The sequence below is a fragment of the Entamoeba invadens genome (genome assembly GCF_000330505.1).
Source record: "Entamoeba invadens IP1 unplaced genomic scaffold scaff_1105074724629, whole genome shotgun sequence".
Lineage (NCBI taxonomy): Eukaryota > Evosea > Mastigamoebida > Endamoebidae > Entamoeba > Entamoeba invadens.
Genome location: NW_004440426.1, coordinates 261,852 through 288,621, shown reverse-complemented (window position 1 = coordinate 288,621; position 26,770 = coordinate 261,852). Strand labels below are relative to the sequence as shown.

Here is a 26,770-nt window from a genome sequence, read left to right as displayed (position 1 = left end):
CCGATATAATATTTCGTCAAAAAATGGGAGGGTTTCTGACGACAAAAAAGGGTTTGAGGCGATTTACTATTTCCGTGGTTTTCCTCTAGTATCTGGACGGTACGGAAAAGTGGAACAGAAATTTGGGGTGCTGACAAGCTCAAAACGGCTGAGCCCCGGGGAACGTGGGCATCGAAAATTCTGTTTCCCTTTGTTTGGTATATTTAGAAAAATTCAGGGTTTCGTCGAATTTTCGAATGCGGCTTGCAAAAAATGGAAAGAATCCATTTTCTATTCGCGGATTTGGACTTATAACGGCCGCATTCTGCCCAATGACTGTGGGTTACGATTTGACTAAAAATTGTTAAACCTTTTTATTTTTTTTCGTGTTTTATTTATATATTTTAACCTAAGATCTTGAGTACCGAATCCGTCAAGATCCGAATTCTTCATTTATAACTATTATGGCAGAAGGAAGTGTTCAGTTCTATAAATTAGTTTTAGTTTAATTATTATAAAAAAGTGGTTTAAATAAAATGATCAGATGTGATGTTTCTTAACTTTTTTTATACATTTTTAAAAAAAAACTGTGTTAAAAAACTTCAATACAATCCAGATTTGCTTTTTTACATTCGTCAAACACAACAAAGATATTTTTATAAAAAAGATAATTATGAAAACACTGTACAAAAGTGCACAATAATGGGATTTAACCGAAAATAGTATATTTCATATAATCACACCAAAAATCACATTTTTATTTGTAGTTTACTAATAATTCCAAATTTCATTTTTTTAAAACTAAAGGACTTTGTTAAAATAAGATTTTTGAGGTTTTCAATTGTGTTGATCTATTAACTAAAAATTTTTATCATATTTAACTAAACATTACAAAAACCATTGAACATAATTCAAGTTGTCTAATAATTGGCAAATAATGAGTTTATAAAATATTTTCCCCGATTTTCTGAAGTTTATTATATACTAATTTCACATAGTTCAAAAAGCTAGAAACAATAATAAATATCTATATTTATTAGTAATACTGGTCAGATAAAAACTTGAACTTAATTTAAATATTAATAATTAATTATTAATTTTAAAAAACTTTAAATTTAACAAAAAAATAATCAAATAATTTGATACCAATAAACTATTGTATTATAATTTTTTCTTTATATTTTAAAATAGTTAAATTATAGATTATTTAATTATAAAATTAATGATATAACAAACGTAAAATAGTTAATACAATAACTATTCATTGAATTACAAAATTCAGAATGATGACAATGAATTATCGGAAGTTTTCATGTCAATTAATAATAATAAAATAGAAAAAAAAACTATACAGTCGAATTCAAACGAATAAAACGTTATAGAGCTAAAAACAAACTAAAAAACACACTAAAAACACCTATGAGCATGCGCGGTGTTAAAATTGTATTGGTGGGCGACTCCTATTCGGGGAAGACGAGCCTCATCCAGAGGTTTGTCACGGAGGAGTTTGTTGATTCGCACCTTTCGACGGTGGTCTCTTCTTGTTTTCAAAAGGTAGTTCACCTCAAAGACCGCGACATGAGTGTAAACATATGGGATACAGGTTTGCTTTACACTACACACAACATATGATCTGTCAATAATCAATGTTTAAGAATGTATTTGTACTCCACAGAATGACACAAAGCGGGGCAAGAAAGGTTTCGATCACTTGCGGCGAACTTTTTTAGAGAAGCGCAAGGGATCATCATTTGTTATGACGTCACGTCACCTAAAAGTTTAACGAGTGTCCCTGACTGGATTCAAGAAAAGGACGCAAAGGGGGAAGACAATGTCGTTTGGATGCTATTGGGGTGTAAGTGCGACGATCAAATTAAAGTCGACGAAGAAAAAGTTGAAGAGCTTGTCAAAAAGCACAATGTCATGCACATGAGGTGTTCAGCCAAGACGGGAGAGAGTTTGTTATTTAGATATAGTATCGAAACTATAATTATTTGATGTATAAATAATATGTATGATTTAATAATGAAACTAAAGAACAGACGTCGTCCAAACTTTTACTGCATTATGTGAAAAGATCAACGAGATTTTACAAGACCCAACTAATGACCTCGACGACGACACAGACATCATCACAACATATGAACCGGTCACTCTCGGGAATTCAACATCATCTCAAAATAAACAAAACAAATGCTGTTAAATCACGTCAGGTAGTTTATAATTTAGGGTGTTTTATGTGTTCTTTTCCACTTAGATTGCAATGGAGTCTGTTGAATTACACCATCTCCATTTACTATATATTATTAGTTATTTACTATATATTTTGTTTATACTAATCAATGGATTAACTCTTCACAATTCTATTTCTATTATAAATAATTATAGTTTTATTATATTTTAATTAATTAAAATAATTAATTCAAAACCATTTTCCAAATTTAGAACAAATTCAAGAAAAAAGAACTATAATCAAATAATAAAGAAACTATTAGATGTGTAGAATAAGTAAATGTAACAAACTCTAAAAACAATAGTATAAAAGTTATAAAAATACTACAATTTACACCAATAAAGAAACCAAGAAAAAGCGGGAAAGACGTTTAAAAGAAAACGGACGTTGAACTGCAAAATGTTAATGAGCGAAGAGCACCCGCTTCTTGGGAAGCCTTCGAAAGGTTTACCTGAGAAAGTGCAGAAATTTGAAGACATCAATTCAGTCTCTTATAACGTTTCCGAGTCTGTGGACGACACAAGCGATGACTACTTTGACGAAAAGTTTCCTGTTATTAAACAAGTCCGGAAGTCGATGAGAATAGCGAAAAAGGATTCGGGGTGCTTTTATACGCTTTTGTGTTTGTTTGGCGGGTGTACAATAGGATGCGTGCTCATTTCAATTGCGATGGTTGTTATAATGACTATTGTCTTAATAAAAAACGTGTAAAATTGAGTTGTATTGTTTTATGTTGAAAATTTCATGATGTCAGCAGATGTGTAGGCGTTCACTTATGTCTTGAAGTGAAAGCTCTGTTACATGTGCTTCTATCTTGCGTAGAGTTTCTGTGGTACACTAGGGAATGCCCACCAGCCTTCTTCGCTTGTTTTTCAGAGATTTAGAACTACTTTAATACATCGTGTTTTTCTCATTGGATGATTCTACCCTAAATATCATTTTTTTTAAATTAATAACACAACGGGAAAAACACTGGTTATAACATTATAAAAATTTTAAAGGATTTTCAAAGCTTAGATACAACTATAATTATTAGTTCTTTAAATATTGTTTGTTCAATTTGTGTATTTTGTCTTTAGAAAAGGTTATCGACGATACCATCTTAAACATTGAGTGACTATTTTTGAATGTGATAAATTTTGAAAAGAAAAATGTTTGTCAATAAACAACAAACACAAAAGAAAAATAACCAATATTTAACATTAACAGAATCTATATTTCTTTTGATTTATAAAGCTTATTTTCCAATTTATTACCTTGAAAAACATGTGAATAGCAATGTGAAATATTCTTTAATAAGATGAACATATCTTTGTGCGATTTACTATTTTTTTGTGTATTGAAAAGTATATAAGAAAATTCATCAATTTTTGAACGAAATAAACCCATTTTTTAATGACAAAATAAACTCAATAGAACATGAAATTTGAGGAAAAAAAACAGAGAAAAACTTTAATCGACCAATAAAACAAGTGATTTGAAGAGCAACTCTAAAAAGAGTCGACGATATGGAGATAGACTACTTTATAGCCACAACTTCAGATGAAGAAAAGAAGAAGCAATTTCTAGCTTTGAAAAAGCAGTTCCAAGTATTATGTGAGGCGGTTGAGAGTGAACCGAAAGACACTGTATTTGACTGGAAAATTTATGAAAAAGAGTTTACAATTGACAAACGAGAAGAAATCAGTCAAATAGAGGCTTTTATAACTGATTCCCTTTCGATCAAATACAACAAAGAAGCAGAACTTAGAAATCTCCAGACTATTGCAAACAAAACTTCGATGTTCTATTTGAAGAAAAAGACCGAATTGTCAAAAGAGTATTTTGAAATTCGAGTAGTCTTACAGCGTTTACTTCTCAAGGCTAAGGTATTAACAAAAGACATATGTAAAGATCTTTTAGCAGAAACAGAAAAAATATGCACCGAGAAGACTGAAACCCTAGAGAAGGAGAAACAGTCCAAGGAAAATGAAATCACAAAGAAGAAAACAAATTTGGTTTCAAAAGCACTTGAAGAAGAAAATATAGAAATTCAAAAGATCAAACAACGCACATGCCAAACTCTCGAAGCCCTCGAGCGCGAAGCCAAAGAATCTTCACAGAAAAACGAGTTAGAAATTCAAGCCAAATTGGTTGCAGTCGTGGACGAGCGCCGCAAAGCACAAGCTGAAATTTCGATGCGGAATCGGAAGATTTCTGACATTGAAAAGCGCATTGGGGATAACACAATAGTGTACCGGAGTTTACAAAACAAGAGTAAAGAGTACTCTTCTTTTGAAAGAGAGTCTCCGGAGTACTCTGAGTATATACAGACTGGTGGAATAGACTCTATACAGAAGAATATGACTATATTGTCCGAGTGGACTTCTTCATTGAACACAAGACTCTTATTTGACACAGAGACTGATGGGTGGGAGAAAGAGACGTTTATGAGTTCGATATTTGGGAGGGACAATTTGATGTTAGTGAATGAGACAGAAAGTGGTGACGTCTTTGGGTGTTATATAAAAAAGAAGATTAACGACAATGGCGATATCTCCGATGAAGACCATTTCGTGTTCACTTTGGAATGTCACGGGCGAACAGAAACGCCCCAGAAATGGACAAAGCTTAAGAAGATGACATTCCTGAAGAATTGGAAAATAGCTGGGAAGATGGGGAGTCAAGAGTATTTGTATATCATAGGAGACTCTGATATAATGATCCAATCGACGGTGGATGGAACTTGCTCTTATTCGTTTAATCCCATTTCAAATTACTACGAAGGACTTGGTGATGATGTTTTGACTGGAAACAGAGATGTTTTCAAAGTCAAAAAGATAGTCGCGTTGCAGTGGTACTGATGTGTTTAATTAGTTTTATCGTGTATTTTCTTTTAACATGAAGTAATCTATTAACTACTTATCATTTTTAGTACAATATTTAACTTTGTAGAGAAAAATGACAAATTTTATTATTTTAATAATATTACTCATAAATTTATGGTACAGTATAACTTTTTGGGTTGGAAACGTTACTCAATAGAACCAACTTAAAACAGACTTCATAACAAAGAAAGTGATCAAACAAACAACTAACAAAACTTTATTAATAACACAGCAATATGACAGAGACAACAACAGATGATTGTATTTACGATTCAAGTGAACCAAGGAAAGAAGTCAGAACAAAGTTTTACTATAAGAACTTTGTGAGAGGATTTCTTATTAAACAACTTATTGAAAAGGGATATACCATTTATGTTGTGAATTGCCAAGAACAACCATTTAATATAGATATAGTTACCATCGAGAAAAATGATATTGGCATGTGTGAGATATTAGATTCTAATTATACACAGGATAATAAAGACTCAATACTGATCTCTTTACTTGACCGACTTGGCTTTTGTTTCGACTATTATGAAACAGGAATCTATTTAGACATCGCAGACGCTTATTATCAAGACTCTGACAATTTCTTTTATTTCTCCAAGACAGACATTATCAGGTCTGGTTGTCGTTGTTATAAGATCATGTCCAATTACTCCCAAACTGACACTTCTAAGTACCTTAAGTTGATTTATTCTTTGTAACTTGATGTTTTCTCTTCATTTCTGTTTCTATTTTAAAATTGGTTGTGTATAGTAATTTTATTATAATATATATTATATTTGTTATACTATAATCAATAGTTACAATATAATTTGAATTAAACTATACAATGTTTGACCAAAATATGAATTAATTTTTCATTAGTTTTCATTTTTTTAAAAACTGTTATATTTAAAGGTCAAAAATGTGACAGAAAAATCCTTCATAACAAACCAAATTTCCTTAACAAAAGTATAATAACGCTCTAGTAAAAGAATTAGAAAGTATAGTAAAAACAGTCAACTTTGACGAAAGAAATTCCTCAAAACCAAAAGTCGATAACAAAATCGCGAATTAAGCAGAAGAAGAGGTGGCGACAACCTTTGTCACACAATCATTGTTACCAGTTGAGGCCATAACCAACGCGACAATGAATCCGTACAAGGCAAGAGCTTCTGAGAAAATCTGGCAGATCAACATACCGACGAAGAGCTTTGGTTGTTGAGCAGCACCTCTGACACCACAGTCACCTGAGATACCAATAGACATACCAGAAGCAAGTCCACAGAGCCCACAAGAGAGTCCAGAACCCAAGTCAAGGAAAGATCTGTTTAAGGAGTAGTCATCCTTTGAGACGTTGATGAACAACATAATGCAAATGATCAACCCGTACAAACCAATAATACCAGCGAAAATGACTGGAGTGACTGATTTCATAATGAACTCAGGCTTCATCACACCGACCGATGAAATACCAACGGAGCTCTTGGCTGTCCCATAAGCACCACCAAAGACGGTGAAGACAATAGCGGCAGCAATTCCCATTGAGCCGAAGAATGGTGAGTAGACTGGGCACAATTCGGTGATAGTTCGCAATAAGACAGACAACAACATCTTGTGAATTTTGAAGATCCACAATTCTTTTTTCTACCAAACTTTTTTCTGGTTGCGTCTAATTGGGAAATTTCTGGCACTTCTAATACATATCTATGGTTTCTACTTAACTCTTTTATTGTTTATTGAAAGGTTTCCTCCTTGTTTTTGCAATGAAGAAAAGAAAGAAAAACCCTTGTTGTAGTGTGCGACTTGTTATGTAAATATTACTTAATTTTACGGGTATTCCACATTTTTGGGATGATAAAAGGAGTTGATTTTTGTATAAAAACAGATGGTCTTTTTCTGTATTTTTTTCACAAATTTATGCAGAAATGATAACAATATTGGACTTAATATGTCTGATTTTTCGGGAAACGATTGATTATTTTTGTTTATTTTTGTGGCAATTAAAGAAAAATATCTTAATCAATATACACGAAATTAAGGGCTTGTTTTTGTTTAATATTTACTAATGAAAAAGAATAGTTTTTTGATGGACAAGTTCGGAGAAAAAAAACATTTTACATTTGATATATAATAACTTTATTATATTTAATTAACATTATATTGTAAATTTATTTTATTTATACCAAACTTCGACTATAATTAAAAAATATATTGTAAATAATTAACACAATAATTTAATAAACAACAAAAATAATTTGAACTTGTCACAACTTTTGCAAAATAATAATAAACTATTATTAATTATATTTAAATTATATCATGAAATAGTTATTTACTATTTTTTTAATAATAAAAATTACAATATATATTATATTCCATGTTATATATATTATCAGATATATTATATAATATTTATAGTAGTATTAATAAATTATTTGACATCTGTTCAAAGTAGAATACAGTATTAAATAATTCAATATATATATATATAATAAAAGATAATAATAAAATAAAGATAAATAAATAAACTTATTTAATATAAGTTAATTTATTTTATTTTGTAAGTAAGTTTAATCAAACAAACAATTTTCAACTTTTAAAACTCAGAAAACGAATTATTTGGATTAAAAACAGAAATAAAGTCCAGAGTTTTCAAAGAATTGAAATAGTAGATAAAAAACCCTAAAAACGATAAAAATCGCAGAATTATCAGACATTTTGGTAATCATCAATTACTTAGCGATTTTCTTAGCAAGAGCAGCCTTATAAGCAGCGAGTTGATCTCTAGCGTTCTTCAATTTCAAAGAAGCGGTGTATTTAGCTCTATCAGCGTTAGCCATAGCTTTGACGGCGATCAATCTTGAAGCAAGTCTGAGTGGTTTCTTTTCCTTGATAGCCTCGACCTTGTTCTTTGAGCTGAAGATATCGAATGAGAGGGTTGGGTATGCCTTTTTGAAGACCTCTTCGACTTGTTCGTTCTTCTTAGCGACTGATTCCTTGTAAGCCTTAGCAGCGTCACCTCTCTTCTTCAAGAGAGCTTCTCTGTCTTTGTTCAAGAATGGCTTAGTGATTTCGACATTAGCAACGTGGACTGGGACTTGGACGGTTTGGCCGTTGTTCTTAGTTTTTGTGAGTTTATCAATATAGATGACATATTGGCTTCTTCTGACACCAGTCACCTTCCCTGCAATTTTTTGATGTCCTCTAATAATTTTCACCTCGTCATCCTTGTGGATTGGGAGAGCCTTCACGGTGTACTTCTCTCTCAATTCCTTGCTCAAGCGAGCTGACATGAGGATGCGGCGTTGGTTCTTGTTCGCATTATAGAACGCCTTGCGAGCCTTGCGTGGTTGTGAGCTGACACGTGGGTTGAACTTCATCGCCAATCCGTCTGTAAACTCCTTAGTTTTTCAAGTGCTAGGGTATCCACTCGATTAATACTTTGTTAGTTATTTTACTATATTTCGCTAGATTTTTATTGGCATTGGCACTTTGCTTAGCAATCCCATTTGTTAATTCTTTTTTCCAAAAGTTTGAAAAATGTTATTCATCAAAAATATTGTATTAAATAATATAATACATTTTTATTATAATTAATACTAGTCGCAGATTTGTTAATGTTCAAAATGACCAGAACAAAGAGATCAGACTTATCACAATTATTAACTATTTATCTCAAAAAGAACTGACTTCACTTGATGGAAGCATACCCAAAGTTCGACAGAGAAAACCCAGTCAGATGGAAAGAGAACGCAAGAGGAAAGTACTACACGACCACAAATTGTGTTGATTGTTTGTTGAGTATCTTTTTGTCATATAAATAACACGTTATGTTAATATAAGCTCTTAACACAATAGGCGGAAATTGTTCACGACATTGCCCACCGTGTTTTGCTCGTCACGCTTTCCCAAATCACTTTTATGTCAAGCGACAGCCACAAACTGAACTTGAAATTGAGAACATGGAAAAGGCAGTAAAATATTGCAAAGGAAAATGTATTATGACAGACGGCGATGTTCCTCACTAATTCATTCACTTTTTAACTGTTATGTTCGATCAAGACATTTTCTATATACTAGTTAGTTTTATTACAACCAAAACTATGTATTAATAGAAAAGTAGTGTGGGAATTTGACTCATTATTGTTGAATAGTATTTATAGTATTTATACTATTACAATAGTATTTTTAATAGTAAAGACATAAACAACCAAAAAAGTAAATCAACAACATTTCTTCTTCTCCTCTGAGCTTTGTTTATTGATATTGACTCTATCTTCGACTGACGGTTTTTGAGTCTCGGCCGTCTTCTCCGGAGTGATGGTCGTGTTCTTCTTTTTGTAGATGTGGACCAATAACTCAGTGAACGCCTTCTCCACATTGTTTCCAGTCAATGCGGATGTCTCCATGAAGAAGGAGTTGTGGCGCTGTGCGAATTCTTCACCTTCGGAAGGCTTGACATCACGCTCCTGCTCTAAATCACTTTTGTTTCCGACTATCATTATGACCACATCGTCACCACACCCAGCCTTTAACTCCGTCATCCAGCGGTCGATGGCCGTAAACGTATCTTTTTTACTCACATCATATACACATACAGCACCCTCAGCGCCTCTATAATACGCATCTGTGATTGCACGGTATTTCTCTTGTCCAGCTAGCAAATTAGTACTTCTATGAGATTCACAACGATATGGAGTTAATTATACGATTGGTGTGCTTAAAAGACTTGTGTGGATAATTAATGAGAGTAAAAAAGAGCAAACCCGTATCCCAAATTTGCGCTCGTATAGTCTTCCCGTCATACTCGATGGTTCGAGTCGCGAACTCGACGCCGATTGTGAACTTCTTTTCTGGCTCGTACTCATTTCGCGTGAAACGGAGTAAAAGGTTTGACTTACCGACGCCACTTTCGCCGATAATGACAACTTCAAGTGAGAAAATGCGTTTCTTAAATGACAAAGAAAACAAACGTTTAAACATGCACTCGGTCTCACTCATTCCTCTTTCTAGTTTTTTTAGTTTATCATTAATTTTTGTTCTTTCGCCTTTGAATGAATGGTTTGTTGTTATTAGTTGTTTTAGTTAATTATTATCTTTTTAAATGGTAATAATTAATAATGAACTCGTTTTTGTTATGGTGTGAAGTTTAAAGAAAAAAATTAAATAACATAATAAAAAAATGGAATCTTTGCCTGAAATGGTTTTATTTTGGTATTACACATTGGTTATTCATTATTCTATTTGCCGAATTATTAAAATTTCATAATAAAATAATAATAAAAATTGAAGAATTTTATTAGTTAAGGGCATACTAATGGATGGACGTCTATCCACTAGAAAAGCGTCCATCCAGTGGATACACGCTTTTTTGCTGGATACAAATATTTTTTAGTAAAATAAAGTCATTTTTGTCATTAAAAAAAGCATTCATTTTCAAATAATAAAAATTCTTTTATAAGAAAAATAATATCACCAAATGGTGTAATTTGCCACATAACAACAACATTTTTTTTTCATTTGATATGTTAATAATTATACTTTTATAAACATTATTTTTTTAATTTAACAATTTTTTTAATTTACACGCTATTTTATAAACAATAACGTTAATTTTTTACTTGAATGAATACATTGATTTCAATAAAATTTGTTCGTTATTATCTGCTCATTATTTGAAAAACTACTCGTTAAATAACATATTAAAAATATCAAAACAAAACTGTTTTTTAAATTGGTTTTTTAACGGTATCAGATAAATGATCTTGTTAATGATACATAGTAATGACGAGTAATTTACACTCTGATCTACAAAATGTATTCCGATATTCCAAGTATAGTTTTATGTTGGTAGCTGAATTAAAAGTATAGTAAAACAAAAAATGAAGAACTTGAAATATAATTGGGTTATTTTTTTCAAAATTTTGGGAGATCGTCCTAAAAAGTTGCTGTGGATGGATCGATTTTGGTGGATGCGTTATAACAGCCACATTTGGGCTATTACTTCGGGATTATTGGTTTATGGGATTTTTGACGTTTTCAACATAAACCAAAAAAGATATCGGTAAAATCTGTAAATTGTTACCTAAGAAATAACACTGACTCTAATTGTATGACCGATATAAAAAACAAACAAATAAATATTTTAAAATGATTCTTTTTCGCTCTATATTATAAACATGCTAAAAGTTAATAATGAAGGTAATCTTTATTAATAATATATTTCTGTTTGCAGATCAAATATAATTAAAAAAGTTAAATTTTGACAAATCTAACATTTACTAAATTTCTTTTTTTAATATTAATAAAAAACACAACAAAAAGTTAAGTTTTACAAAAAGAAATTAACTTAATTTTTAACAAAAAAAATCTTGATGATTGAACATGATTTGCTGAATTAGTGATTATATTTTGTTGAAAAAGTCAAAAAATCCATAAACCAATAATCCCGAAGTAATAGCCCAAATGTGGCTGTTATAACGCATCCACCAAAATCGATCCATCCACAGCAACTTTTTAGGACGATCTCCCAAAATTTTGAAAAAAATAACCCAATTATATTTCAAGTTCTTCATTTTTTGTTTTACTATACTTTTAATTCAGCTACCAACATAAAACTATACTTGGAATATCGGAATACATTTTGTAGATCAGAGTGTAAATTACTCGTCATTACTATGTATCATTAACAAGATCATTTATCTGATACCGTTATAAACTATAAAAAACAAAACAAAAAATTACCCCGAAAAATAAAAAAAACATTCTTGTGTTTAAAAACGTGAAAACAATACTATTTTTTACAAATTTTTTTAAATGTTTCAGTTTTGGCAATAATTACCTAGACACGTTTATCATTAATCTTCTCCGTGAATAAGAATGGATATTATTTGAATAAGAGTCTTTTTGGCAAAATCGACCTCTTATTTTTCAAAATTTTATTTTTTTTTCAATTTTTTGGTGCCCGATATTTCAGTCTATTTTTCCCTTTTATACACCAATCCAAAAAAAAAGGCCAATCCAGTGTCATGCCCTAATTCAATTTAAATATTTTTGTAATTTAAAAGTTAATTAACAATTAGTTTTGTTTTTGTTTTGATTTCTGTAAAAAAATTAGAAAAAAGAAGTTAAATTTATATAATATTTATTATTAATTTTAGAACTAAAAAGTTGATTTTTGTTATTATAAAAAATAGAATTGTTTTTTACTTAACTATAATAATAATTAATGTGTTTATATAGTTTTTTATTTAAAATATCAAAAGAAAATTTATTAACAATTACTAAATAAATTAAATTTAAAAAGTAGTTTCCAAATAGTAAAAATAAATTAATAATCCAAATAAATCATTATAAAAATTTAAATACTATATTCATATTTGTTTAGTAATTAAAAAGATAGCCCAATACATGTAACCGGAAACGGGGACGATGAGATGGTTCAGAGAGTGGACTGCTCGGAGTCATGTGAGCCTACCGAAGAGTTGGGCGTAACATAATTGAATTCTTTTTGTTTAGTAATTAAAAATAAAAATATTTTTATAAATGAATTAACAAAATATTAAAAACAATAACACTTATATATTAATATAAAGACTAGTATAATATGTTATAAAATATAGTTTATCAATGATTTATTTAATATTTTAATTCATCACATTACTTACATTGACATCAAAAAACAAATCAACCATATTATTTTAACACTCAGTTTATTTTATATTAAATACAAACAATTTATTTATTAATAAAATAATTAATAACAGTCCATTAAAAATGAATGGGCAATCAATATATATAAAATTTTGGTTAAATTATAGTATCTTTTTAGTATTAACAAATCATTGATTTAATTAGGACTACTTTAAATTAAAATATAGTCTTTCATTCGAATTAATAATTAACTCAAAAAACCAAAAGAATGGACGTTATGGATATCCAAAACGCAATTACATATATACACCAAACCCAAACAATTGATATTAATGAACGTGTGAAGTTGGTTCCTTTATTCCAGTTCTTTGATTCCCATTTAAATCAAAACATAGTGTACGTACCTAGTGATCAATTCAAAAGCACGTTACTGGGCATAGTCTCGAACTACTTTAAAAACCTCATCACAACAATTTTGGATTTGTGTAAACAATTTCTACTGAACATTTCATCGATGGAAAAAACACCTGAAAATTTGTTGACTATTAAAAATGATACTTTGACGTATTTCAAGTCCGCCCGTGATTTTCAAGTTATCAATGACTTGCTGGAGTATATAACTACGCCAAATAATTTAAGTGTGTTAAATCAATTTGATGATATTAAAATACTTTTTTGGAGTGTTGAGTTATACTTCGAAGAGAAAAATTTGGATGTTGACGTGTTGATTATTGGTGGGGTGTGTTTGCAGATCTTTCCGACCATTCAACGTGTGGAATTTGTCACAGAAGAAACGTACCACGAGCAACTTACAACACAATTAAATTTGATGGACTCCATCTATGAACGAAAGAAGGTGGTGTCTAGTGTATTATCCAACAAAGAGGAGTTTAGTGGATATTTCGAAGCTTTTTCGTATGACATTAAAGGAACGACTGAGACGTACAAATTTATTCTCACAGAGAAGCAAGTCCACGCCAATAATATTATCTTTTTTCTCGTCAAAAACAGTACTTTAACATCTAGTGTTCAAAGTAACGACTTAGTCTTCACACATAGAATACCAAATACTCACAAGGAAGATGTTTTCACATTGAGTCATGGTGGGTTTGAAATATGTAAAGATGTCTATTGTGATGTAACAGTCCATTACTTCTTTCCATTCATCGAGTGCCCTTTTGAAGTTTCATTGGAGGATGTTTACAATTGTAAAGCAATTAACGTGCATGGTAAAACCGTTCAAGTCAGTCCTCTGACAGAGGAAGGAACTTGTCTGATGTGTGGTGCTATTGACCAAAAAGGCATTCAACGGTATGTAAAGTATATTTTCAAAAACCAGAAGCATCCCATTTATAGAAGAATTAACAAATTTAACTTGGAAACATATGTACACTACAGAAAAAGCGATGAATACTGTAAGACGGATATTAAAGTGACGAAATTTTTGGACGGGAAAGAAAGAACTTTTCTTACAGGAGCGTGCCTTATTAACAATAATAAACGTGTTGCTAAAGGGTGTGGGTTGCCAACAGGAAACCCACTAAAACCGTTTGGTATGTTGGTGGTACATATCGTGATTGATAAAGACAATCTTTCTCAACAAAGTAAAGGGGTAGTAAACCACAACAAATCATTATCTCCTCAAGCAATTTAGGCTGTCATTCTTTTCATACAAATTTTATAGTTTTTGTCTAGTTCTTTTTCTTAATTAATTATTTCTTCAAGTTGGTTGTACTTTGACGTATTATTATTTCTAATAAAAAAAGAACTATTATATAATTCAAGAATGTAACTGGGTTTTATTTATAAAACATTTCGTTCAAACAAATAAAGAGGCTGTGCTAATAGAGTTAACTGGTTTGTGTAAAAAAACGGTTTTATAACGATCGTTTGTTTGATTATCAGCTATACTAATCTTAAGGGTTTGTATTTAAAAGAAAATTGCTAACTTGATTGTATTGAGTTGATGTATTCATTCAGTAGACCAGAGGGGTGTTGGGGATGTCTTTACAGTGAGAGTAAAGCATGTTCAGATATTTACTTGTTTGACAAAGTAGTTTGTTTTTTACAAGACATAATTGTAAATTAAAATAACATCAAGTATTGTGTTGGAAGACATTATCAAGACTGTCTCAAGAACTTTCCTTATGTGAGTCAGAGACATTTTGTCCTTTCGATTGAGCAAAATGACAAAGGTAAACGGACAATATTATTAGAAGATATGAGCACCAATGGGACACTGGTTAACAAACAAAACGTGGATGGTTGTGTTTACATTCAGACTTTTGACCAAATCACGTTGACACCAACAAGAGAAACGGGACAGAGTATATACAATCTTGTTTTCTGTTTTATCGATTATACTGTGATTGACGAAGAAAACAAATTGAGTCCAATTCATCAGAATTACTCATTTGGTCCAATGTTGGGATATGGTGCATATTCTGTTGTCCGTTATTGTGAGTACGACGGTGTTGATTTACCAATGGCGGCTAAGATAGTGAGTACTTCCAAGTTTGAGTGCTTGGACTTCTTCAAAAAGGAAATGCAAATACTTAAAAGTCTGAAACATCCATGCTTAATTATATTATATGAAGCTGTCATAACACCACATAATTATTATTTTATAATGGAAATGATGAATGGTGGTAGTTTGTTTGACAGAATCCGTGACCAGCGCTGGAAGAATAACGTGAGGAGTATTGGTTATCAGCTCTTGCTTGGACTAAAATATTTAGAAACGCTTAACATCGTTCATAGAGACATTAAGCCAGAGAACATCTTGTTCAAAACCCGAGATTCTGATGCTTTGAAAATTACCGACTTTGGATTCGGAAGAGTGACTGATCAATCCAAATTTGCATCAACCATGTGTGGGACTGAAATGTATATGGCACCAGAAATGTTTCAAAAGATAGTTGGGCACATAAAGAAATATGACACATCGAAGATGGATGTTTGGAGTACTGGTGTTGTGTTATTTTTTACTGCACTGAGGTATTTACCATTTAGTACTGATTTGGATACATACAGAAGACAGTTATTGGTTGGGCAAGTCCAATTTGGGCCACACTTCTTTAAGCTTGAGTTGTCCATGCAAGAGATACTCCTCAAGATGTTAACGCCCAACGTCCATGAACGCTGGAATGTTGATCAGTGTTTGAGTCATGATTTCTTTTCGTTTGACTTACACGGATTATACTCTCCTTCTATTTCAGACTTGACTCCGTTTGGTCAATAATTTGAAGGTACTTTTGTAGTCTATTCTATTTTTATAATGCAACAAATAACACAATTACTATTATTTTTATTATTCTATCTATAGAATTGTATTTTTAATGTATAAAAATTATAACTCTAAATTTAATAAAAATGAATTAAAAAATTGAGAAGAAATGGTGCAAAACTCGAAAAAGAAAATGTCTTCACCTTTGAACGGGATCAGACAACCGTTTAAAGCTCCACCAACAAAAAAGTTGCCCCCAATAAGGCAACAAAGTCCGGTAATTGAAGTTACTTCCGACATCACTTGTAAAATGAGTTTTGAGGAAATACAAAACAAGTGCACACCAAAGTCCCCACTAAACAGAACTAATGACAACAAAAACGAGACAAATGTGCTGATAAGAAGAGTGTTGTGTGTACAACCACCCCATCATTTCAGTCATGAGAATATCACTGGAGAGAGTGTTTTCAATAAAAGTAGTCAAACTCATCTTGTTTCGTTGTTGTGATTAACACATTTAATTTACTTCAGCTATTCAAATACTAATACTTTACTTTGTTATAAAAAATTGATTTATAATTGTTATTAGTTGATAAACTATAACAATTTACTACTTACTTTATATGAAATTAGAAAAGTTTCACTAATTTCTGTAGTTAGAAGAAATAGTATCAACAAAACACAAATTATGGTTAAATTAATTGGTAAATATAATATTAATTATAATACATGATTTATAAATAAGTCATAAAGACGTTTATATCTGAACATCAGAGGTTTCCAAAATAATTATTGCCGAAAACGTGGTATTATAACGTACGAATTTATAAGAGAAAATGAACATTTTGGTTATGAAATGGTGACGTGGGTAATTAGGATTGTGATTTTGGAAACCTCTGCTGAACATAATTGAAGTAACGTAATTTTAGTAAAAATTTATTATTAAAATCTATTATTAATAAAAAAAAATAAACAACTATTTAATACTATTTTTATATAATAAAACAAATATTATAATATTATAATATAAATATTAAACGAAATAGTACTTTTAAATTACAAAAAAAAAGTATTTGGCTGCCGAAGAGTAAGACAGGTAAAATGTCACAAACAAGTAACTTATAATAACAAGAACAATAACTTGTTAAAACAAATAACTTTTATTATAAAATAATGAGTGAGTGGTCCATTGATATGCCTGAAGAAGACGATGACTTAAATGGATTTGTAGAAATCACAACGGAGCCACAAACCCAAGAACAAAAAACAATAGAAAAAGTCAAGAAATGGTTTGCGAAGGGGTTTGACGATGTAGCGAGTAGGTACATGTCTGGGAACTCTTACAAAGCGCTCTACGACATTTTCGATGTTTTCAAAGAGAACACGACAGACATCAAACCAATTGAAATGGCGCTTGGCTCGTTATTTCTGTATGCTCTAGACCTTCAATTAGTTGACGAAGAGTTCTTGAAACAATTTGATGTCTCAGCGACGTGGCGGGTAGTGTTTGTTTCTTCTTACAATTAACCAAATGAGCCAAAAAATTGACTCTTAAGGAAATTCACACCTGTTGACATCTGTGTTCTTTATGAGGTTCTTAGATACACAATTGGCATATACGGAGTCATCGGTCTAACACCCAAAAATTTGGTAGATAATGTCACGTTGACCAAGAATGAGTTCACCCTCAATGTGTTTCTTTCGTTCACACATACGAATAAAGAAGATGTCGTGGAGTACAATACGTCAGGTAACTTGTACGACCCAAGCTACTTACTTGCCGTTCGCCACGATATGCATGCGATCATGTTAGTGTATAGAGGCACGGCTTGTGTGAGTGACTGCGCAACGGACTTAGTTGCTCAACCTGCACAAGTGACTTTGTTTAATAAAGTTGGATATTGCCATGACGGGATTTACCACGCGGGGTATCGCAAGTTTCTTCAAATAGAATCGAGGCTTGTGTCTCTCGTTAAGATGTTTCCGGACTATTCTATTAAAGTGATGGGACATTCATTAGGTGGTGGGGTAGCCATTGTAGTCTCATCGCTTCTTAAAAGTGAACACCCGACATGGGAAATCAATTGTTATTCATTTGCGCCAGCTGGGGTATTCTCTCGTGAGATAGCGGGGTGTCCTGAAATGAAGAAGTTAGTGATATCCTTTGTGGGGGAGAATGATATAGTCCCGCGACTGAGTATCGGGTCCTTCCAGAGTTATAAGAGAATGGTCCAAGAAGTTTATAAGAAGATCGGCATTAAGACCACTGACGTGATATTAGGGACTGTGAAAAAGGTCGAAAATCCACGACTTGTGATCCTTAAAATGATTGGCGACAAGAAAGACGAACTTATAGCCGAGTTGGCGCACATAGTACCGGAACAACCTCCATTCATTCCATCGGGGAAAGTCTATCAACTCATTGAAAAACCACAAGAGAAATACGACAAGAGTGGAAATAACGAATTTGACGATTGGAAGTGGATCGACTTGGACAAACGGGATGAGGCCGTTGTATGTGTCGAAGTGCCTAATGAATGTTACGCTCGAATCATCCCAAGAATGTCGATGACAATAGACCATATTCCTCAAGCGTATCAAAGTATCATGGGTGACTATCTGGAGAAGGTGGGAAGATTAAAAGAAATATTTCCTATCAAAGAAAAGCAGGAAGAGCAATCAAACATATGATGTAATTTAGAGTCAGTCAAAGAGGTCTGTTGAATTTTTTATTGGAACGACATTTCGAGGTCGAATAAAAGAATACCAAATAGTGTTATTTCTGTTCTAATAATTAATAAAGTTATAATAGTTAAATGTATTATAATTTTTAATATATAATTATAATAGTTAAATGTATTATAATTTTTAATACACAATCAAATCATCAAGAAGAAAACACAAAATACAGTTAATTAATACTATAATTCAAATACGAGGGACTTCTATAGTTGACTCTTTTTCGATATTCTCGTCCGATTTAACAGCATCTAAAAGATCATATTTATTGAGTTGTTGTCGGATTATAGAACGAATCAATTTTTTAGAAGACTCGGTGTTGAGGGACAATTTTCTCTTCACAATTGGCTTTTTTTCTGGTTGTTCCTCTATTGGTCTGATTCCTTCGGAATTGCTTCTTTTCGGTTCAACACTTTCAGTTTGTTGTTGTGTGACACGAAGAATATTGGACTTTCTTCTCGAGTAACACCCTTTCTTCAATTCATTAGTCAAGAATGTATCAAAAGTTGTTACATTCTCAAAATAACAAGTTTCTTCTATTCCACAATCATACACATCAAAATAGACGCCACTTTTGTCTATCACCTTTTCTCTTAAAAATAATACATTTTCAGCCGCTTGAATTCGTTTGTTGTTCTTCACTTCGTAAAACCAAGTGATTCTTTCACCAATATTGAACTTATTTGTCAATCTCCATATATATCCTTTGGTCCACTCCATGATCTTTTCTTTACCATTGATAACAATATATACATTGTCATAACACGAGACGTTGCAGTGAATTGAAAATGTGACTTCCATTAATGTGAAATATGGGTTTGAAAGATACTTTTATATTAAAAAAATAATGTTGTTCTCTCTTGTTCTAATTTTATTAACCATAATTTTATAAATTATAATATAATGTATCATAATTTAATTATATAAACTTTACTGTTTTCTCTTTGTTTTCCCGTTTTTTCAACATATTTTATTTTAAGTATTTTTTAAAAAAGATACAATTATCATTTAATATAGTTGAAAATACTATAAAAACTAATTCAATTATTCCGAAATAGACAAAATTTATTTTTGGAAAAAAAAATAAAGTTTTATATTAAAAATCCCGAAATTTTATTTCATTTTGATGAATCACGTTCTTCGTTTAAAACGATAATTATACAAATGTATTTTTATTAATAAATTTTTTTTTCAAGAAAACAGGATAATAATAACTATAAATTATAAGAAACCAATTAAAATATATAATTTTATTTTTTGCCTCTTTTTGTTGTAGCTAAAATAGAAATATACCTTTTTTGTTGTTGTTATTTACAATTTGATATTTAATTTGTTGATAATTACAAATACCCGAAAAATAGTCCTTTTTGCCAGCACAGAAAAAACGACCGGCAAATCATTAAATTATAGTAAATTATAGTTTTTTGTTTTTTTTTTCTGTTTTTTAAAAATTTTGCATTGAAACATCCATTAAATGATTTTCAAAAACCATTTTTATAGTTCTGTAGTAAAAAACTGACGATATTTGTTTTTTATGTCAATATTTTTCTCATTTGTTTTATTCAATTTTTGTCTTCTATTTTTAAAATTTTCAAATTATAATTTAATTATTATAAATTAATAATATATTTATGATTTATTATCATTACATTGACAAAACTCAAAAAAACAAATTTTAATGATTTTTTTTCATAAATGATTTTTATAACCATTACAATTATCATAATAAATAATAAATTATGGTTAATTTATAATTATAAATGATTTTATTTATTTTATACACGTCTTTTTTTATCTAGTTTAAATTAATAAAATATTCACTTAAAAATATCATTTCTTTTCAACAGCAACACTGTACAATGTCTTCTTATTTTCAACCACAAATATCTTCGATTCCTAAACCTCCCAATTTTACATTTACAACACAACCACCAACTCCACCATTTATTCAATACTTAAACACTCAACAACCAAATGTAAACCCATTGCCACCTTCACAAGTTACATCTCAAATTCCACGTGCCCAAGTTAACTATACTTTGCAACGCATTCCAATTCCTCCAACAAATAACCAATTCCAAACTCCACAAATCCCCCAAAAAATTCAATCAGATTGTTCAACACAACCAACAATTAACCAAACAATGTGCTCACCATTGTCTCAAAGTGCGACGGTACTCCCAACTCAACCAAAAGTTTCCATACACTCATCATATTCCACATCAACCACTTCACAACAAAATTTCACGACACCAATTCAACACCCACTAACCAGGAGCTCTGATATTCCACCGTCAACCATTATCCCACAACAATCAAAGACTCCGCTAAAATATTTGAAATTAAATAAACTTGAAAACATGGGATTCGTTGATTTGATCTATTATTGCCAAGAGGAGTATAAAGATGAAGACTCGTACGTCGCACGCCTCATATTGTTTTTAGCTAAAAAGTTTACTGAATATACACAAACAAAGAGCTCTGTCACTTCTATTCCTCAAGCACCCAAAAGTCCCACAGACAATTTCGACGAGTCAGAACAAGTGTCACAAAAGTATGATGATGATGCTTCACAATCGAAACCATCGATTTTTGTTACACAAACAAAGATGAACGCATCAACAAACTATCCAACTCAACAAAAACAATGCCAAGATGTTACTAATAATGTCACCAACACTACTTCAGACATCCATCCGAACCCCCACAAAGCGGTATTGAGCTTTTCGTACCAAAAGCTCAATACCAACTTTTCACGTAACGCAATAGATTTTTTACTCTCGCGTAAGATCGACCGGTTTATAAAGTACCGACGTGGGACGATCATTGCCAAATCAACAGAACCTGATTTAACTCGGCAAGTGTTGCTTAAGAGACTTAAAGAAAAATCGAATGTCTTTCTTCTTCTGTTGACAACAATTAAAAATTTTTATTGCTGCCAACTGGGGACTTTTCCCGACAAATATGAACAGGATTGGCACAAAGATCCTTCGTTTACAGTGTATCAGTTCATGGAGAATGGGGAAGAGTGTTATCATAAGTGGAAAACAACAATTGGAGCATCTTACGAGTTTCTCGAGCCGAATGCGCCCAAGTACGAAGTACTTTTCAATTGCTGTGGGCTGTTTGACTTGTACCAACTCAAAAAGATTGTGTGGGATACTGACGAGTTCTGCAAGTGTTATCAAAATGTCGCAAATGATCCTTTCACAGAGAAGCAAACGATATTCGATACTGAGACAGAGGAATTGGTATCCCAATTTTCATTTGTTTCATTAATCTAATTGCACTGTTTATTCTTTTGTTCTTTGAGTAATAACACAAGTAATCTGAACTTGTGAATGATGAATAACACTTCGAAAAGAAAGACAACAACAACTTAATTACAACAACTCACTTCACCGCTCTTGACCTTTCAAATCTCTTCATTCGACTGTTATTTCTCACACACATATCTATCTATTTATATATGTATATATATACTTTGATAGGTATTCAAATAGTGTCAAAGTTACATGTAATACATTCGAATAAAAAGATGAATGAAGTGACTCCCAAATCCAAGAAACATATATCTGATGTCTACGGATCACACTGCACTCTCTTGAAGCATTTCTCCTCTTTTGAAAGGAATCTGGGATATTGTATGATTTAATTTGAGTGTGGACGAATTGAATGAATCATTAAATGGATGCTTTATCTTGTGTTGTATCTGTTTCCGCTTGTCTTTTGGATCGACTGTTTTATTCATCTCTATATAATTATTACGTACATCGATGTGAGTGTTCTGGCAGTATCTCTTGTCGATCCAACTCGTGTCATACATCATTTGTGGGGTATCAGCAACAATAACATGACACCCGATAACTCCTGTCATTAACAATTGTTTGACGGTATTGATAGAACCAAAGTCAAAGCGGTAGGTTTGACTGGTAGATTGATGGTAGAGGGGTTCTTTAGTTTGTCCCCAAAAGTAGGTGAGATGAAGGTCTTCAGCAAAGGACTTTACCATCATTTTATCAATGAGTGTTTCTTTATCGTTCATATCCTTCATCATCACAATGTGAGTTGATGCGGAGAGTCCGTCGCGTAATGGCAAGAAGTCGATGTTGTTGTCGAATGCCAAACTTGAGAGAAACGACACGTAAAAAGTCACATTTGGAAGATGGAGATTAAAAGTATTAAATTCTGGAGGTTCTCCGTGGTGAGTAACATTTTTCATAACAATGCTATACTCGGTGTTGTAATGTTCTTTGAATGGGAATGATTTGATGATAGAACTTGCTTCATATAGTGTGACGTATAGGATCACTTTTTTAAGACTTGGCGATGAGATCAATCGCGACAAATTGATGACGTCGATATAACTTGCAAGACCATATATAGTGAGTTCTCTCAATTGTGTTAATGATGTGAACGGGAGGAATTTCGAGTTATAATTGCGAAGTGTTAATTTACGAACTTTTTGTTGAGCACCATCATCTTGAAGAATCGAGTCAAAGTCCATTTGATTGTTATAATTGATTTCGAAGAATGTCACCTTTTTAATAAGTTCTTTGTCGACGTTGTTTACAATGGAAGAGATGTATATTGTTTCGAGGAGCGGAAAGAACTTCAGGATTTGATTTAAGTTGGTGTTTTGCGTAGTTCTGTATGTGTTAATATGCATTGTACATAATATTTGTTGGGAATGTTTATTCATTAAAGTAAAGTTAAGGAGGTCTTCGATCGTATGTAAGTACAACGCGACAGTTCTCAAGAAAAATTGCTCGAGTTTCATCAAAAAGATTTTTCTGTATGGTTTTTCGCGATCTTTGTGATTTTTCTCACAAATTCACTTCACCTATTACCCGGTAATTATTATTAACTAATTTTAATTATTTAATGAATTAATTGGTAATTACTTTTGTCGTTTTTGTCGTCAATTTCTGGACATCATATTACCACTCTCATGATTTTAATTGTTTGATATTTCAACTTTTATACCTTTCTTGAAATTCTTTTTTACTTTTATTAATTTGGTTGCAAATTCAGATGTATTGAACTATTTATTATTATTCATTTAACCATTTATCTAACTATTAAAATAATATGGTAACTTAACTCAAAATAAACTCAAAAACACAAAGTGTTTTGTGTGCCAATTATAACACAATTATAATAATAAAATTAGTAATTTCGTTTTATTAAATTGTGTTCCTTTTACGAAACAAATTGACTTTTATAATAAAAATAAAAAAAAAATTATTAATTATGAAGTCAAAAGTAATTTAGTATATTAAATCAATTAAAATATAATTTGAAAACTATTATTTTAATAGTTTTGGTAATTATACAATGTTTTCACCAAAATGAATGACTAAACAAAGTGTAATAATCTTGAGTAATAACAACCACTTATTTGATTTACATTTAGTTCTTACACTTCAAAAAGTGTTTGCCTAACATTTTAAAGTTCTTTATATTCAATCCAATATGAACTTCCACAAGACCAAAAAAGTTCAAGCAAATATGAGAAAAAAAGTGGTGTTTTATCATTACATTTGTTGTTTTGTTTAAACTTTCGTTTTGTTCAAATGTTTATAACACTCACGATGTTAAAAGAGTAAACTGAAACGTTAAAAATCGTTTTGGGTTTATAAACAATTTCATAGATTAGAGTATGGTATTGATTCTTTAATTCTATTTTTAAAAATCAATATATAATTTGTTAAACTATAAGTATAGTTTGATGATTATATAAATAGAAAACCAATTTATAATATAATTATACTTTTTTTAACAAGAAACACGAGTTATTGTTATGCGCAAAAATGCATAAAATATAATAAATAAACTAATAAAAAAGTCATATTTGGGAATGTATTTTTACAATTATTATTATTAGTTAATATATTAATATATTAATAAAAAATATCCAATTGTTTCATATCAGTACTTGACAAGTCTCAAACTCGTAAAGTCGAATTGATGCAACAGATATTTGAGACGACTAATAAACTCCTCGAATCAACACATATCGTCGAAAAGGAACTTTCAGAAGTTGACTCGTTAACTCTCACCGACGAACCTGTTGGCCTACGAATGGACATAGAAAGCAAGTTATCGAAAATATCACAGACACTTCACAACCTGGAAGAAACTACAGACAGAGTTGACCAACTAGTCTTGTTATTGCAAAAATTCAAAGAACATACCGTTACTCAGAAACTTCGCCTTGAAGCCGAGCACCACAACTTAATCGAAAGAAACTCGAAAATTTCATTTGGTGATTTGACGAAATCGGAAGTCGAAGTGAAACAGCGCCTTCACCTCATTGAGAAGTGGAAACCATCGCCCACTCTTGAAATTGTCTTCGACAGTGACAGAGACGACCCCAAAACCTTTTCTAACGTCATAATGGCGATTGGCTCCTTTGGAATTGTGTTCGAAGGAAACGGCGAGAACTGTTTTGGGGTCTTTGTGAAGAACAACAACAGAGCGCAGACCATCTACGATGCGAAGATGAACATCATCTCTTTCAAAAACCAAATTCCACATTCAAAAGTGCCGAGGCGGTGGGGAAGAAGTGAAGACAATAACGAGATCCCCAAACTTCAGATTAAGAAAGATGGGAATATGATGTATTGTGGTGGATGGGATGACTATTTGTCTGTTGGGCAAATAGGTACAAACACAAGTTCGTGTTTCCTCGGCTCTGTATTTGAATGTCCATCATCTCGGTACTTTGTTGGCACTACGGACAACAAGTTTGTGATTGAACGGGTTGTTGTTGTTGAGATAAAGTGAAGTGATTGCTCTGTTCTACTTGTATTGCGAAGTAAAATAAAAGTCAATCAATGAGTCAATTTCACGCCAAGAGACCTGTACGATCCTTTCATAAAGGCTCTTGCATGGTCGAGCTGATACCTTGGTGTTTTTCTATGGATGATGAATGAGTCGAAGTCTAATGGGAAATGGAAGTGGACTGGATTGCCAGTGATTGCGTAATACTTGTAGACCAAAAAGCCAAATGCGGTATCGGCGAGGCTTGAAGGAGGTTGGTGTATGTAGTGATAAACACTTCCCATGAAATGAGCAAGGTCGCTTGAGTACAATAAAATTGAGTTGCAAGTGAATGGGTAATACATTTTGTGTGTCGCCATCTCATCATAATATTTGTCTGTCACATTTTTGTATGGTTGATGTTCGTACACTTTTCCTAAGACGACATTCTCTGGTACCAATGAGCTTAAGTAGTCAACTAAGACTTCAACGTTAATATAATCTTCATCATCCACAATAGCATAGTACTGATATCCAGGAAAAGTAGTTAAAGCATCAGAGAGTATCATCACGTTGTTGTGGTAAATGGTCGACCAATTTTCGGTCTTATTGGGAAGACTAATAAACCTGATGTCGTTGTGAGTATCATTCATCATCATTATTGTATCTTTTTGAAGGGATTTGTCGACAGATGAGTCGACATAATAAAAGAGACATCTCACATGAAACACTCTTTGCACCTCAGAGTCACACCACGTCTTCCTGATGTCAACAGCATGTTGAAGTCTATCGGCAGTCGTTCTAATTAAGAATAAAGCCACTTTCTGTTGATAAAGTGCATTATAATGGGTCGTGTGAACCCGAATTAAGTCACTTGCGTTGCGGTCATATTCTTCGGGGTATTCAACTTCTTTCATTTCCCATGAAAGTGTTACTACAATGAGTGTAAACACAAACGACATCTCCATTTAAGAAAGACCGATACTTCTTTTTATTTATTTTTGAAGCTTTTATACCCAAAAGCTGACATTTTTCATCATTTTTTTAGTTTTGAATCTCATTTCGTTTTTTTTATACAAAAATTCAGAGTTATTATTTTTTAATTTTATTATATTTATTTATAAATAGAAGTTATTTTTCAAATAGTTTTTTCAGTATAATATAATTAATAAATAAATAATTGAAATTCATTAACATTTAATTACTTATAATTTTCTATAATTTATAAAAACCAAAATATTTAAGTTTTTAATTATTTTATTAAATCAAATACGACGAAAATATAAAAATTTTTTCCACTTGAATCTTAAGATTGTTATG

At 31.6% G+C, this 26,770-nt stretch overlaps 15 protein-coding genes across 15 annotated transcripts; 9 read left to right on the top strand and 6 right to left on the bottom strand.

The window, feature by feature from the left end:
* Positions 1 to 1,398: 1,398 nt before the first annotated feature.
* On the top strand, positions 1,399 to 2,182 carry EIN_018410 (GTP-binding protein ryH1, putative; the record flags this gene model as incomplete). The annotated part of the gene is made up of 3 exons (XM_004257215.1): positions 1,399 to 1,582; positions 1,667 to 1,936; positions 2,022 to 2,182. 3 exons carry the CDS (start codon positions 1,399 to 1,401, stop codon positions 2,180 to 2,182), a joined length of 615 nt encoding a protein of 204 aa, XP_004257263.1.
* Positions 2,183 to 2,617: 435 nt separating this feature from the next.
* Positions 2,618 to 2,923, top strand: EIN_018400 (hypothetical protein; the record flags this gene model as incomplete). Its single annotated transcript, XM_004257214.1, has 1 exon — positions 2,618 to 2,923. The coding sequence occupies one exon, from the start codon at positions 2,618 to 2,620 to the stop codon at positions 2,921 to 2,923; it is 306 nt and encodes a 101-aa protein (XP_004257262.1).
* Positions 2,924 to 3,720: 797 nt separating this feature from the next.
* Positions 3,721 to 5,055, top strand: EIN_018390 (hypothetical protein; the record flags this gene model as incomplete). Its single annotated transcript, XM_004257213.1, has 1 exon — positions 3,721 to 5,055. One exon carries the CDS (start codon positions 3,721 to 3,723, stop codon positions 5,053 to 5,055), a length of 1,335 nt encoding a protein of 444 aa, XP_004257261.1.
* Positions 5,056 to 5,315: 260 nt separating this feature from the next.
* Positions 5,316 to 5,786, top strand: EIN_018380 (hypothetical protein; the record flags this gene model as incomplete). The annotated part of the gene is made up of 1 exon (XM_004257212.1): positions 5,316 to 5,786. One exon carries the CDS (start codon positions 5,316 to 5,318, stop codon positions 5,784 to 5,786), a length of 471 nt encoding a protein of 156 aa, XP_004257260.1.
* A 352-nt stretch (positions 5,787 to 6,138) lies between these two features.
* Positions 6,139 to 6,678, bottom strand: EIN_018370 (vacuolar ATP synthase 16 kDa proteolipid subunit, putative; the record flags this gene model as incomplete). The annotated part of the gene is made up of 1 exon (XM_004257211.1): positions 6,139 to 6,678. The coding sequence occupies one exon, from the start codon at positions 6,676 to 6,678 to the stop codon at positions 6,139 to 6,141; it is 540 nt and encodes a 179-aa protein (XP_004257259.1).
* A 1,121-nt stretch (positions 6,679 to 7,799) lies between these two features.
* EIN_018360 (60S ribosomal protein L26, putative) lies at positions 7,800 to 8,447 on the bottom strand (the record flags this gene model as incomplete). The annotated part of the gene is made up of 1 exon (XM_004257210.1): positions 7,800 to 8,447. One exon carries the CDS (start codon positions 8,445 to 8,447, stop codon positions 7,800 to 7,802), a length of 648 nt encoding a protein of 215 aa, XP_004257258.1.
* Positions 8,448 to 9,290: 843 nt separating this feature from the next.
* On the bottom strand, positions 9,291 to 10,068 carry EIN_018350 (rab11, putative; the record flags this gene model as incomplete). The annotated part of the gene is made up of 2 exons (XM_004257209.1): positions 9,291 to 9,724; positions 9,834 to 10,068. 2 exons carry the CDS (start codon positions 10,066 to 10,068, stop codon positions 9,291 to 9,293), a joined length of 669 nt encoding a protein of 222 aa, XP_004257257.1.
* Positions 10,069 to 12,988: 2,920 nt separating this feature from the next.
* On the top strand, positions 12,989 to 14,374 carry EIN_018340 (hypothetical protein; the record flags this gene model as incomplete). The annotated part of the gene is made up of 1 exon (XM_004257208.1): positions 12,989 to 14,374. One exon carries the CDS (start codon positions 12,989 to 12,991, stop codon positions 14,372 to 14,374), a length of 1,386 nt encoding a protein of 461 aa, XP_004257256.1.
* A 312-nt stretch (positions 14,375 to 14,686) lies between these two features.
* Positions 14,687 to 15,961, top strand: EIN_018330 (serine/threonine protein kinase Chk2, putative; the record flags this gene model as incomplete). The annotated part of the gene is made up of 2 exons (XM_004257207.1): positions 14,687 to 14,776; positions 14,822 to 15,961. 2 exons carry the CDS (start codon positions 14,687 to 14,689, stop codon positions 15,959 to 15,961), a joined length of 1,230 nt encoding a protein of 409 aa, XP_004257255.1.
* A 1,158-nt stretch (positions 15,962 to 17,119) lies between these two features.
* On the top strand, positions 17,120 to 18,637 carry EIN_018320 (lipase containing protein, putative; the record flags this gene model as incomplete). Its single annotated transcript, XM_004257206.1, has 2 exons — positions 17,120 to 17,451; positions 17,503 to 18,637. The coding sequence occupies 2 exons, from the start codon at positions 17,120 to 17,122 to the stop codon at positions 18,635 to 18,637; spliced, it is 1,467 nt and encodes a 488-aa protein (XP_004257254.1).
* A 237-nt stretch (positions 18,638 to 18,874) lies between these two features.
* EIN_018310 (hypothetical protein) lies at positions 18,875 to 19,486 on the bottom strand (the record flags this gene model as incomplete). Its single annotated transcript, XM_004257205.1, has 1 exon — positions 18,875 to 19,486. The coding sequence occupies one exon, from the start codon at positions 19,484 to 19,486 to the stop codon at positions 18,875 to 18,877; it is 612 nt and encodes a 203-aa protein (XP_004257253.1).
* A 1,559-nt stretch (positions 19,487 to 21,045) lies between these two features.
* On the top strand, positions 21,046 to 21,969 carry EIN_018300 (hypothetical protein; the record flags this gene model as incomplete). The annotated part of the gene is made up of 1 exon (XM_004257204.1): positions 21,046 to 21,969. The coding sequence occupies one exon, from the start codon at positions 21,046 to 21,048 to the stop codon at positions 21,967 to 21,969; it is 924 nt and encodes a 307-aa protein (XP_004257252.1).
* Positions 21,970 to 22,274: 305 nt separating this feature from the next.
* Positions 22,275 to 23,465, bottom strand: EIN_018290 (hypothetical protein; the record flags this gene model as incomplete). Its single annotated transcript, XM_004257203.1, has 1 exon — positions 22,275 to 23,465. The coding sequence occupies one exon, from the start codon at positions 23,463 to 23,465 to the stop codon at positions 22,275 to 22,277; it is 1,191 nt and encodes a 396-aa protein (XP_004257251.1).
* Positions 23,466 to 24,655: 1,190 nt separating this feature from the next.
* On the top strand, positions 24,656 to 25,474 carry EIN_018280 (hypothetical protein; the record flags this gene model as incomplete). The annotated part of the gene is made up of 1 exon (XM_004257202.1): positions 24,656 to 25,474. The coding sequence occupies one exon, from the start codon at positions 24,656 to 24,658 to the stop codon at positions 25,472 to 25,474; it is 819 nt and encodes a 272-aa protein (XP_004257250.1).
* Positions 25,475 to 25,521: 47 nt separating this feature from the next.
* Positions 25,522 to 26,412, bottom strand: EIN_018270 (hypothetical protein; the record flags this gene model as incomplete). The annotated part of the gene is made up of 1 exon (XM_004257201.1): positions 25,522 to 26,412. One exon carries the CDS (start codon positions 26,410 to 26,412, stop codon positions 25,522 to 25,524), a length of 891 nt encoding a protein of 296 aa, XP_004257249.1.
* Between the last annotated feature and the right edge of the window lie 358 nt (positions 26,413 to 26,770).